General features: G+C 42.6%; 1 protein-coding gene across 13 annotated transcripts in view; it reads left to right on the forward strand.

Annotated features, from left to right (window-relative positions):
* Positions 1 to 14,242, forward strand: part of PHLDB2 (pleckstrin homology like domain family B member 2) — a 95,047-nt gene that overhangs the window by 65,458 nt on the left and 15,347 nt on the right. For 8 of the 13 annotated variants that reach the window (XM_075908491.1, XM_075908494.1, XM_075908490.1 and 5 more), the window contains 3 exons: positions 3,524 to 3,538; positions 6,287 to 6,322; positions 12,014 to 12,221. In XM_075908491.1, the coding sequence (XP_075764606.1) occupies positions 3,524 to 3,538; positions 6,287 to 6,322; positions 12,014 to 12,221 (259 nt within the window). The remainder of the gene's footprint in view (positions 1 to 3,523; positions 3,539 to 6,286; positions 6,323 to 12,013; positions 12,222 to 14,242) is intronic. The other 5 variants (XM_075908493.1, XM_075908501.1, XM_075908498.1 and 2 more) reach the window with 2 other exon arrangements.

Raw genomic sequence — 14,242 nt, forward strand, 5'->3', positions numbered from 1 at the left:
TCCTTGGTATCTAATGTTCATTCTTCTGGGAAATAAATCCCAAATCAGTGTACTTAAAACCTGCAGAGTTTATATTAGGGCTTTGAAATCATATTTTTTCTTTCAATATGAAAACAGCTGCATATACAATTTTTAGACTTCAGCAAAATAAGATGTTAAATGCGTAAGATATTACACCATATTGCAAAAGCCTAGGCAATGGCTTCTTGTCATTTTGAATTTCACGTTAAAAGTATGTAATTTTCACGTATGCTGTAGTAAACAAGAAAGATGCATTGAAGAATACTGGTTAATTCCAACTAACTTGAGTGATTTTTTTTTTTTTTAGACCACATATTAAAGATATGGCATGTTATCCTTTTAAACAGAGGAGTGTGTGTGTGTGTGTGTGAGTGTGTGTTTTAGTATCATTCTCTAATGCAGTGTTTCTGAAAGTGCTCGGCGAAAGCACTTTGAGAAACACATTAACTGACCACCCCGGTTTGTTTATTTACTGGCGTCGCGGCCACGGAGCCTCATGGCTCCCATTGGCTCCGTTTTGCTCTTTGCAGCTAAGTGGAGCAGCAGGAAGTGGTGGCTTGGCCCACGCTGCTTCCTGTAGTTCCCCTTGCTGCAAAGGACAAAACGGAGTCAAAGGCTCCATGGCCCCAGCACCAGTAAATAAACAAACTGGGGCGACCATTTAATGTGTTTCTCAAAATGCTTTCATGGAGCACTTTCAGAAACACTGCTCTAATGCCTTCATTTGTAAGTTACTCTTCAAGGCAGATACTTCAGCCAGCGTGGAATAATCAGGGGTAATGATTGTCCCTTAAAGATGAAGATTTATAAGAGTACAGTTTGTTTTAATCTGCCTCAGATATGTGTGCCTTAGTATAATGAAGAAGAAAAAGTATTGGTTGTTGCAACGCTGGAATTCTGCATTCAATTCAATGTACAGTAATGCTCTGAAATATGTCCGTGGAAGCCTTAGATTTCTAAGTTTGTTTTCTCTCAGCTCATTTGTGCTCAGGTTTTTTTAAGTAAAAATATGTTTTATTCTGTCAGCTCTGCAAACTTAACTGCTTCTGAGATCAGGAGTCAATGTTTGTTCTTTCTATCACGAGCATCATTACAAAAAATAGTCTGTGGTAGAAATTTACTTAATGCTTGTGTTAATTATGCATTAGACAAATAGAATCCATAGTACTTTTCTATCACGGTTTCCCATATTTGTATTAGCTACTTAGCGCTAACAGGAGTTAAAAACTAGTATAAAAGCATGTTTAAAGCATGATTGTAGTCCAAGATGCATGTTGTCAGCCAAATCAAGAGAGTTGACAGAATACTTACGGTACGTCTTACACAGCAGCGTTATTTCAGAATAACTGATGTTATTCTGAAATAACAAAGAGCGCCTCTATACAGCAAGAAGAATAGTGATAGAAATGTAGCCGTGTTAGTCTGGTGTAGCTGAAACAAAATACAGGACTATGTAGCACTTTAAAGACTAACAAGATGGTTTATTAGATGATGAGCTGTCGTGGGCCAGACCCACTTCCTCAGATCAAATAGTGGAAGAAAATAGTCACAACCATATATACCAAAGGATACAATTTTAAAAAATTGAACACATATGAAAAGGACAAATCACATTTCAGAACAGAAGGGAGGTGGGGGGGGGGGGGGGAAGTGTGGAAAAGGTAAATGTCTGTGAGCTAATGGCATTAGAGGTGATAATTGGGGAAGCTATCTTTGTAATGGGTAAGATAGTTGGTGCCTTTGTTGAGACACTCTGTGTCGGTCTCAACAAAGGCGCCAACTATCTTACCCATTACAAAGATAGCTTCCCCAATTATCACCTCTAATGCCATTAGCTCACAGACATTTACCTTTTCCACACTCCCCCCCCCCCCTTCTGTTCTGAAATGTGATTTGTCCTTTTCATATGTGTTCAATTTTTTTAAATTGTATCCTTTGGTACATATGGTTGTGACTATTTTCTTCCACTATTTGATCTGAGGAAGTGGGTCTGGCCCACAAAAGCTCATCATCTAATAAACCATCTTGTTAGTCTTTAAAGTGCTACATAGTCCTGTATTTTGTTTCTTCTATACAGCAAGCCATTATTTTGAAATAATGGCGAGCTTGGAGGGCTTCTTACTCTGACTCCTGTAATCCTTATTTCACAAGGAGTAAGTGAAGTCGAAGAAAGAGTGTTCTTCCTTTGACTTCCTGCTGTGTAGGGCATAGCTGAAGTTGACAGAGCTGAAGTTGCATAGCTTACTTCGACTTTTGTCCTGCTGTGTAGGCATGCTTGTAAAGTGCAGATTTGCTGAGTAAAATTGCACCATTTTTACATATCCTAAATTTGTAAATTTGAAAATCCAAGAACATAAAATATAAACTTAAAGATGACTGTCTTGATTTCACCAAAGTCAAGAAATGGAACATTTTCATATCCACTTCAATTTGACCATGTTTGACAGCTGTAAATATTCATTAAGCTGTTTGGATTTATGCAGGAATATAAAACAAACACATAGGCAAGGGGAACTGCAGTTTTATATTTCTTTATTCTGGGGCAGTGTCTGTAAATTAATTTGTATTTCTTGATTCTGAAGTGTCTGTAAATAAATGTAAGACTTGGTGGCAATGATTTTCGTTTGGAAGTATTTTCATATATCTGTTTATTCGAAATAGACTTAATTGCCAAGTGTGTGTGACCAGTAACCTGATTTAGAAAACTAGAGGTCACAAGGAAATAATTGGATACTGCATTAGTTAATTATTCTCTGAGTTAAGAGCAGTTTGTCACACGTTAAATATCTCTGGCATAAACCATTAACTGAAAAACTTTCTTAGCTGACATTCTTGCAGGATTTCTCAAGGACCACGGTGGAAGTACAACTCTAGCATACATAGAATTGATTTAAGAGCTACCAATAGTTAAATAAGACATCCTGTTTAAACTAAGGTGACTACAAGTAAAGATGATTTTTAAACTTCAGCTATCTGAAAAAGAGGAGAACATGATTGTTCTGAGCAAAACTTGGAAGCTAAGGCTGAAGTGAGCCCTTGAGCCTATTCAACTTCAATGGGACTCCAGTAGGGTGCCTCTATTGGGTAGCTTGGCTAAAAAGCCATTAAAGTAGGAATGCGAGACTTGTTTCAGTAACTGAATCAAGCTGATTTGTGGAGTGATCTCTCAAAGGATGTATTAGAAATTGCACTGCTTGTGAATTAAAAAGACAAGAGACAGCACTGGAAAACATGCTGTGTAGGAAGCACCAGTTTCTAGGGTGTGGCCAAGATAATGAAGCTGGTCCTTTTCAGCTCTGATTTCTATTATGATAGTTAGGCACTCTCAAAGTTGTATATACAATATGTATGTAGTTTCAGCACTCTTGTAAGAGCAAGATCTTGGCACATGACTTATTCTACTTTAAAATAATGGACACTGTTTTTTTAAAAAAAAGGGGAACAAAGCTCCTAAATGGATACAATATGATTTTATTTTTATTCTTCTTCTTACCAAATTCAGGAAAAGCCAAAAAAGGTATGAGAACACACTTTTCTCTGTCTGTGTGTGTATCCTTGAGGTGTTTTGTTGACGTCATTGATTAGAGAGACACTGTCAAGTTTATGACCAAAATCTTAGTATATTTTCAAGTTGCAATATAATAGGCTTCCACAGATTACCACTTTTTTAAAAAATTGCTTTTCAAAATAAACACACAACCCAACACTGGTACCTAAAAAGTTCTCCTGCCTGCAGAGCCACTGCCTATCCATTAGCCTAATATTTTCGCTCTGTGTCTCCAGTTAATAAGTGGGTCACAAATAATAACTGTGTTCACATAGATGGGCTGATTTGTGTTTGATGACAGGAAAGTAAAGCCAAGGTTATATTGGCATACCTTCCACACAAGTGGTTCAGAGGCTGAGGTGTTTGCATACATGCAAATAAAACAAAATAAAAACTAAGAAAAGAGATGTTACTTTTAACATTTGAAGATGGTAAAGGAGACAGAGTTTAAAAAAAAAAGATTTTTTTAAAGTACTTGACAGTGTTCCCTTTGAAAACAGCTTGAGTTAATAGCTATGACCTCACTATTATTCAGTGTTAATAGACTTGTGGAACTATAACAACTGTTGGTCTTGGTGTGTTTAACGAACTGGTTTTGTTGTTTGTGTATGCATTCTTTGACTTAACTGCACCATTACTAAAATCAATTTTGTTCTTATTGCTTTAAAAAAAACCTTAATTTTGCTCTTTTTATTATATCAAAGTTTTCTCTTATGTCATAGGAATTTTTTGTGAGCCCCAAATAAGCAATAGGAAAGGGGCAGAATACTGCAGTGACATGTTACTAGGAACTTACTGTTTTTAATAGCAGCTTACTATTTTTAATAATAAATGGTTGAGCAACTTAATTGCCAAAATGGTTGTAAGCAATAGATGCTTTTTTATAGTATATATTTCTTGCTTGACTTTTGATCCTAGACATATCTTTCATGACCCTATCTTCAAATTTTTATTTTATTTTGTTTTAAATAACTACATTATAAGATTGAAGTTCTTATTGCTCCCTCATCAAAGGCTATTTTAGATTCTTTGGTTATTGTCCTGACTTCAGTATCAGGGGGATGTATCTTGAGTATATCTGTTCACAAAAAGATTCTGGATTATAAGCACTGAATGGCTGTAATGTATGTAGGAAGGTTGTACAGGCAGTCCCCGGGTTACGTACCAGATAGGGACTATAGGTTTGTTCTTAAGTTGAATTTGTATGTAAGTCGGAACTGGCTCCAGATTCAGCCGCTGCTGAAACTGATCAGCGGCTGACTACAGGAAGCCCTAGGCAGAGTTGCTCTGCCCCCAGCTTCCTGGAATCAGCCACTGATCAGTTTCAACAGCGGCTGAATCTGGACTCCTGGGACAGAACAGCGGGGCACTGCCGGGTAGGTCCCCGCAGGACCAACCCGGCAGCACCCCAGCTGCTCTACCCCAGGCGTCCCGCAACAAAAGCCTGGTCTGCTGGGGGAAGAGAGGGGGTGCACTAGCTGTGCCCCCTCCCCCGCCAGCAGACCAGGGAGACCCGAGCAAAGCCGCGGAGGCACAGAGGTCCTGCCGCCTCTGCGGCTTTGCTCCTGTCTCCCTGCTGTGCTGGGGGAGTCCCCCCGAGCACAGCAGGGAGACCCGATCAAAGCCGCACAGGCGGCGGGACCCCGCTGCCCATGCGGCTTTGCTCTTTTGCCCCGGAGCAAAGCTGCACAGGCGGCGGGGTCCCCCACCTCTGCGGCTTTGCTCCTGTCTCCCTGCTGTGCTGGGGGGGGGGGGGGAGTCCCCCCCAGCACACCAGGGAGACCCGAGCAAAGCTGCACAGGCGGCTTTGCTCCTTTGCCCTGGAGCAAAGCCGCAGAGGCGGGGGACCCCGCCGCCAGTGCGGCTTTGCTCGGGTCTCCCTGCTATGCTGGGGAGTCCCCCCCAGCACACCAGGGAGACCCGGAGCAGCTTTTCTCGCTCCGGAGGACGCAGTGGCGGGACCGCTGCGCTCTGGGTGGTCCCGCCGCCCGCGAGCTCCGGGGCGAGAAAAGCCCCGTTCGTAAGTACGGATCCGATGTAAGTATCCTGCCTGTATTTTGGTGCCTTTGGAAAGCTGATGATGAGTTATGGTAGCACTGAGACTCAAGTAAACGGCTTGTCTCCTAAGGTACAACTAGAAAAAGACAACTTGGTATTATTTTTTTCTGTATCTGAACATATGACCTACACCTGTATTTAGGAAGAGATATTGTTGTTTGTCAATGAGTTATATCAGCTTAAATTCAATTAAAAGATAATTTTAAAAAAACCTTATTATAATAGTGTAACTTTTCTTCACAGAAAAAGAAAATAACACACTACTTCTTACAATGTGTGTTCATAGTTGTAAATTATACTTTTTGCTGCATGCCATTTTAAAATAATTTTGTGAATTTTCATGCCCGTCATGAATATTAAATTCTTTCTGTGTGTGAAGGGGGTAGAAGATAACCATAGGTGAAAGAAAGCATTCTCATAAGAAAGTTTAAAATTCCTTTCATGCTCAACAAGATTCCGACGTTTCATGTATGTTTTATATTCTGTATATAAAAAAATAGGGTTTGTTATTTTAATGAAATATAGGAAATGTTTAAGTTAAAATTAAAGATTTTAGCAATTTAAACTAATAAAATTGGACCTATTCGAATAATATTTCTTCTTTCAGTAATTTGTGTTTCCTTTTCTTTTCATAATGAATAATTGAAAACCCTTTTAAAGGAGCACTTAGTCATTCCAAAGGTACAACCATTAAAGGTAATTTTATCAAATGTTGGAAATATCATATAGCAACATTAGTCATAATAATTATTAAAAGCAAGCTATACATACAAATCTGTAACATCTGTTATAGAGGCTGGTATTAATTATTATCCATCTAAGAGGAAGTGTATGTGTTTGCTTGTCATTTTTTTTCTCCCCCACTGACTAATTCAGTTGAATTTCCATTGAAATCTAGTATCTTCTTGAATGACAAGTGCAATGCTATTAGTATCTTGGAAATCAGTTTTATTTGTATATAGGAAAACATTCAATAGCTGACATAAATGAGGAAATAATGTATGTTGTCTTGGCGGTGTGTGTAGTACATTCTTTCCTTAATAAAGTAGTACCATGTGTAGTTTGGTGTGAGCCATGCACTATCAGATACATTTTGAATACGCTGTAGCTCTTTTTAGATGAATCTGCAAGGGCAGTAGTTTGCTCTAAAATGGAATACTTCCAATTATCATGCCACAGAAACTATCCCAGATCCAAACCAGCTCATGTTCAGATACAGAGCAAGAGGAAGAAAATATGTTACAGGATGAAACTCTTTAATCTGGCACCCTCGGGACATGACCAGTGCCAAACCAGAGAATCTGTCAAATCATGGGAGGTCAATATTGTCTAGCAGCATTACCAACTCTTCCACTGCTTACTGGGCTCTTAGAAGACATGTAGGGTTAAATTAGAGCTAAATAACAGCACAGAATATTTGAGAGCCGGTACTGGGGGCTATAAACAAATTTTATGGAACCACAGGAAACTTGGCCATACCCATGATAAATGGACATCCAGCCAATTAAAATCATGCCAAACCACAGCTGTTGTTGGACCAGAGAGTGTTAGATTAGAAAGTTTCAACCTGCATTAAAAATTACTGTCGGCAGGCCTGACTGTGCCTATATAGGTTTGCCAACCCTCCAGGACTGTCCTTGAGTCTCCAGGAATTAGAGATTATATTATGTGATGAAGCCTCCAAGAATGCATCAAATGTAAATTGGCAGCCCTAAAGGCTCCCATCCCACCCCCTCCCATGTCTCAATCCAATAGTACCAACTCAGGTCTCGGGCTTCTACCTGCCACCTGTGTCTGGTTGGGCACCCATGACCCACTCCCTTCTAACTGGCAGTTATAAGGCTTCTCAGGCCCCTGACTACACTATGTCAGGAAACCAGTCTGTCTAATGGCCAGCATTTGTGCATTGTTTTCTCTCTGAGGGCTATGAATTCTTCTTCGAGTGGTTGCTCATGTCCATTCGAATTAGGTGTGCGCACCGCGTGCACCGCGTCTTCTGGAGCGTTTTCCCTAGCGGTACCTGTAGCGCCGGCTGGGAGCCCTCTGGAGTGGCGACAAGTACCCCTGCCAGCGCTGCCCTACCTCAGGGGAGAACGCAGTCCCAGGTCCCCTGTGGGGATTACTGGAGATGCCGACCTCCGCAAGGGGTTGTCAATGACGCCCAAGAGGGGACAACCCCCGGGGGGTTGGTCAAGGCCCCTCTCAGCAACCCAAACACCAGTTTTGATGGGCTGCTAGAGAGTCGCGCACCAGCCTTCCACTCTGGCCCCCTGTTTGGGGCCAGGTTATCCTGGTTTGCCCACGCCTGGGCAGAAATCTCGACCAACACCTGGGTTCTAAAAATAGTCAGAAGTGGCTATACCATTCCCTTCCTGGGCTCGCCCCCTTCCACTCCGCCCACCCCGTCCCTTTTCAGGGACACCTCTCATGAACGTACCCTTCGCCAGGAGGTGTTGGCGCTCCTCGAAAAGGGAGCTGTGGAGAGGGTCCCTTCACATCTGGAGGGCAAAGGGTTTTATTCCCAGTATTTCATTGTCCCGAAACCCAAGGGCAGGGTTCGTTTCATCTTAGATCTCAGTGACCTCAACAAGGAGGTCATGAAGTCCAAGTTCAGAATGGTAACCCTGGCTTCTGTCATCCTGGTTTTACAGTTAGGAGACTGGTATGCAACTCTCGATCTCAAGGATGCTTACTTCCATGTGGAAATAAGACCCAGCCACAGGAGGTTTCTCCATTTTATTGTTTCCCGATGCCACTTCCAATTTACAGTGCTCCCATTTGGCCTTTAATCAGCACCCAGGGACTTTACAAAATGCATGGCAGCCGTAGCGGCGTTCCTCCGCAAAAAAGGGGTACACGTTTTTCAGTACCTAGACAACTGGCTGATTCGTGGTCATTCCTACGAACAAGTGGAGGCCCATGTTTCCCTCACAAGGGTCCTCTTCGTAAGGTTGGGACTCATGCTAAACGAGGAGAAGTCATCGTTGACTCCCTCCCAGCACCTCAAATTCGTAAGTGCCCTCCTGGACGCCAGGGTGGCGAGAGCACTCCTCCCCAGAACCAGGTTTCTGTCCATAGTGGAGATGGTCTCCGAGTTAACTCGGTTCCCTATCACGACCTCTCGGGTCTGCTTGAGGTTGCTGGGACACATGGCAGCATGTACGTATGTGGTACGCCATGGTCGAATGAGGCTCAGGCCTCTGCAGGCCTGGTTGGCGAGGGCATTCAACCAGTCCAGGGGTCTCTGGGACACGGTTCTCACAGTGCCTCCGGAGGTGATAGCCTCCTTACAATGGTGGACCCAGGAGGCGGTGGTGTGCAGTGGGGTTCCATTCACTGTACCTCCCCCCTCACACTGGTCACAGATGCTTCCGACCTGGGTTGGGGAGCACACCTGGGGTGTCACAGGACCCAGGGTTTATGGTCCCCTGCAGAGCGGGCTCTGCACATAAATGTCCGGGAGCTCAGGGCAGTCAGGAGAGCCTGCGAGACCTTCCTGTCAAAGCTCTCTCGCCGCTCTGTCCTGGTCCGCCTGGACAACACAGCAGCTGTGTTTTACTTCAACAGGCAGGGGGGAGCCCGGTTGCCTCCCCTCTGCTGCAAGGCTCTATGCCTCTGGGACCTGTGCATAGAACACGACATAGTTTTGCAGGCGGAGTACCTGCCAGGGTGCAAAAACTTGCTGGCCGATGCTCTGAGCATGTCCTTCGGAGCCCACGAATGGTCTTTCAAGGATTCAGCCCTTCGTCAGATCTTCCACTGGTGGGGTTGTCCCCTACTAGACCTGTTTGCCTCAGCACACAATACCAAGTGCCGCAGTTACTGCTCCCTGTTGGGGCTGGGGGAACACTCCAGGCGGGATGCCATGATGGTGCCGTGGCCGGCGGGCATCCTCTATGCTTTCCCTCCATTTCCCCTAATTCCCAGAGTTCTGACCAGGGTCAAGACCTTCAGGTCCACGGTCATCCTGATAGCCCCTCGGTGGCCCAAGCAATTCTGGTTCCCTATCCTGGTGGACATGCTCAGTGAGGAGCCTATAACGCTCCCGCCAGTTTGGGATCTCCTGACCCAACCTTGGGACGGGGGGACCATGGTTCACCCGAATCTCAGCTCTCTCCACCTGATGGCCTGGTTTATCCGTGGCTGACCCAACCGGAAAGGGAAAGTTCCCAGGAGCTACAGATGGAGCTCCTAAGTAGTAGGAAACTGTCTACCAGGCGGTCGTACGCAGCCAAGTGGTGGCGGTTCTCGTCTTGGGCGTCCAGAAGGGGAGTGCATCCGTCCTGTGCACCTGTCCTGTCCATTCTGGACTACCTCTTTGAACTTAGGTTCAGTGGCCTCTCTACCTCCTCTATCAAAGTCCATGTGGCATCTCTCTCCTTCCATGTTGGTTCGGCAGGAGTCTCTGTTTTCTGACCCTGTGGTCAAAAGGTTCCTTAAGGGTTTGGATAAGTTGTATCCCTCGGTTAGACTCCCTCTCCCCGCTTGGGACCTCAACCTCGTTTTGTCTAGACTTGTGTCGCCCCCCTAGCCACGTGTTCTTTGAAACACATCTCTATGAAGGTTGCATTCATCGTGGCCATTATTTTGGCTCGCAGGGTCTCCGAACTGAGGGCGTTAACTGTAAACCCGCCCTACCTAGTGTTTTCTGACAATAATGTGAATCTCCGCCTTCACCTGGCCTTTCTCCCCAAGGTGGTGTCACCGTTCCGCTCGTCCCAAGAAATTTACCTCCCGGTTTTCTTTCCAAAGCCCCACACCTCCCCTAAGGTGCGCTAGCCTTTTATATTGATAGGACTAAACCCTTTTGCAAATCCACACAATTGTTTATTGCTGTCGCTGACAGAATGAAAGGGCTTCCCATATCGACCCAGAGGTTGTCCAGTTGGGTCGCAGGGTGTATCAGGGAGTATTATGCCTTGGCCAGGAAGGTCCCGCCCTGGGTTACAGCACATTCCACCAGGGCGCAGGCGTCCTCTGTAGCTTTTGGGGCGCATGTTCCAATCACTGAAATCTGCAGGGCGGCCACATGGTCATCGCTCCATACCTTTATGGCGCACTACGCGCTGGCACAGCAGGCTAGGGAGGACGCAGGGTTGGGCTCTGCGGTCCTCAGCTCTGTATTGTAAATATGTATGTTTAATCTGTACCACATTGCACTTTTCTATAGTTTTTTCTGTGTTAGGTTAGTTGAATAAATATGTTTGGATTGTTCAACTTTCGTGGACTTCTCTTTCTGAGTGCTCCGACCCCTCCTCCTTGAAGTGGGGTTGGCTTGGAAGTCACCTAATTCGAATGACATGAGCAACCACTCGAAGAAGAAAAGAACGGTTACTTACCTGTAACTATTGTTCTTCGAGATGTGTTTCTCATGTCCATTTGATTCCCCTCCACCTCCCCTTCATTGGAGCATCTGTCAAGAAGGAACTGAGGTGGGGCAGCGCCAGCAGGGGTACTTATGCCCCGCCATGGCAGTGCCACTCCAGGGGGCGCCCTGCCGGCGCTATGGGTACTGCTAGGGAAAACGTTCCGGAAGACATGGTGCACGTGGTGCGCACACCTAATTCGAACGGACATGAGCAACACATCTCGAAGAACAACAGTAACAGGTAAGTAACCGTTCTTTCTGCATTGCCAGCAGGTACAAGTTACCACACAGCTCTATCTAAGCAATCACATCACAGCTCTACCTTAAGCATTACAGACACAATATAATAAAAGAACAAATCTACCTGAGGCCGCGGTAGGTCAAAGTCTTTAAAATTTCAGCAAGTGTTGGAAGTGCACTCGGTTATCTCCTGCCTCTTTGCTGAATCAAAAGGAAGACACAAATATGTTTAAACTCAGCTTTTTATACCACAAGTTCTTTTTTTGAGTCTGTAGAAAACCCTGTTTGAATCAGCATATGCAAGACACCCCAGAGCATAGCACTTCTGGAACTATTTAGTCTCAGCAGCCCATCTTACCACTCCCAACTTGTTTCTTTTCTTGAAGAAGCTGTGGTAACCTTCTTCCAAGGAGTGATACACAGTTACACATAAGCCATTCATAATTTAATACAGTAGTCTCCCCCAAAGATACTCTAAAGGGTTGCAATATCTGTCACATCTTAGTTTTAGTTTTTTGCAACTTTAGCCAACAAACTAATTCCACAGGTGATGAAATTGAATTCTTTGGTGTCAGTCACAAGTAAAACCAGTAAACTGATGATTATTCTATTAAATTCTTCAGAACACTACAAATTTGGTCACAGTAAAACTATAGTATAAGAGGGCAATCAAAATAATTCTGCAGCTATTTCTGAACATTGACTTTTTAGTTAAGATAATTTTAAGTCTAAAAATTAGGTAAGCTCACATTTCTTTTCTTTTTGAATGTACTCTTTAGGGTATAATCATCAACATATATGTGAAGAACAAAGGCAGAAATCTCCTGAATTCTACAGCAGAACTGCATCTGAATCTAATGTGTATTTGAATAGCTTCCATTATCCTGATCATAACTACAAGGACTATGCATTTGATACATTAAGCTTAGATAGTTCTGACAGTATGGAGACCAGCATATCTGCATGTTCACCTGATAATATTTCCAGGTAAATATTAATGTCTCATTTTTTTCCATAATGGAAACTGGTATAAAAGAACATGTTGTAAATGTTGAAAGCTTTATATTCCTATAATATTTCTACTTAAGGGGAGAAAGTGAAGATAGGACTTTTACCAACTGGGTAAAAAAATCTGCAAGAATTGTACAGAAATATTATTTAGCTCTTGGATAGTGCTTTTCATCTTCAAATAATTTTAACTAATTCTCATATCAAATTTAGTTTTGCAAGAGGGAAATTAAAGTATGGAGAGGTTAAATAACTTGTTTAAGGTTACATAGAGATTCAGTGTCACAGTTGGGATTAAAATTTAGTGAGGAATTGATTTTCTGCATGTGTTAATGTTTTTAGCACAAAGCTGTCTCCCTGTTGATTTCTTACATAGGATACGTATTGTCTAGTCCATGATCTGTGTCTAATGTGTTAAACTCATTAGGGAGCTTGTATTTTTGAACTGTTGGGATCTCTTGGCAATCATGCTAGCAGTCTTTCCTCTCCAAATCAGAATTTAAAAAAAGAGTTCTTGGTTCCAAGCCATAGGCTATGCTTCTCTTGTTTTAGGATCATATTAATTTAACCACTAGAGATAAAAAGTCTTTTATTTATTTAAAAACAAAAATACACAGTAGCTGGGGGTCTGAAAACAGAATGTTGACAACCTTTTCTTCTAAGTATCCCATTGTGGTGGTAGCACTTTGATTTCTGCCAAATTTCCTGTCTGGGAAAGTATCAGATTACTGTCAATGAAATACAGCAGTGTCACAGAATTCAAACTTAATCTGAACCTGAGGAAAGATTTTTGGATGCCATATTGTGTTTTGTTGAGCATCTGTTTCCTGTAAAGGAAAAAATGTGAGTACCAGCCCATTGCACTCTTCTTCCATTGTTACAGTGCTAGGGGACTTTACTAATGTTATGGAGCAGTTTGAGGAATAGTACCCTTATATCAGTATAGTATTTACCAATTTAAATGTAATGGAGACGTTGTTTAGTTGTTGGAAATAGATATTGAGGATCAATATTTGCTGCAATCCTCTTGTTTTGTTTATAGCAGCAAATTGTAATGTAGGAGATACATATAGAGGCCTAACAGAAGTTTGTGTTTTCAAAGCTGGAAATGTTGCTCCAATTACAACATAAAAAACAGGACTGTGTAGCACTTTAAAGACTAACAAGATGGTTTAATAGGTGATGAGCTTTCGTGGGCCAGACCCACTTCCTCAGATCAAATAGTGGAAGAAAATTGTCACATCCATATATACCAAAGGATACAATTAAAAAAAATGAACACACATGAAAAGGACAAATCAAATTTCAGAACAGAAGAGGGATCGGGGAGGGGGGGAGGGAAGGGAGGGAGGTAAATGTCTGTGAGCTAATGATATTAGAGGTGATAATTGGGGAAGCTGTCTTTGTAATGGGTAAGATAATTAGCGTCTTTATTCAAATTTCCGTGTAAAGTGTCGAATTTAAGCATAAATGACAGTTCAGAGGACTACATTTCTACCACAATTACAACATAGTTTTATTATGTGGTGTTACGTATTATTGGCAATTTGATTTTAAACTTTTCTTTCTAATGTTTGTTGATGTAGGGAAGCTCACAGATGGGCCAGAGTGTGATAGCTGCACTCAGGTTGAGCAGTGCCTCAGAAATACTGTTGCACAGTACAATTTAGTGTAGTAATAGAATTTAAATCTGGCTTTTTGCTATGATTGACTTTAGGAATGTGAATGGTTAACCAGTTGCTTGGGAACAGCTCTGTGCAGTGTTTGGGAGCCAGTAGCCTACCCCCGTGAGAGTAGGGGGAAGCAGGCAGCAACAACCTTCCACGCTTGTGTCCTGGCTTAATCAGTTACTTAATAATATTAACTAGTATTTAACCAGTTAATTAATTAATTGGGATTTTACATCCATAATTTACTTACTGTGCTGTGATTCGCTTTAACAGAGACATTGTGCACCTAACTACCCATAGACCTAGGGTTACCAGATGGTTGAACCAAAA

The sequence above is a fragment of the Pelodiscus sinensis genome, chromosome 1 (genome assembly GCF_049634645.1).
Source record: "Pelodiscus sinensis isolate JC-2024 chromosome 1, ASM4963464v1, whole genome shotgun sequence".
In the NCBI taxonomy this organism is placed as follows: Eukaryota; Metazoa; Chordata; order Testudines; family Trionychidae; genus Pelodiscus; species Pelodiscus sinensis.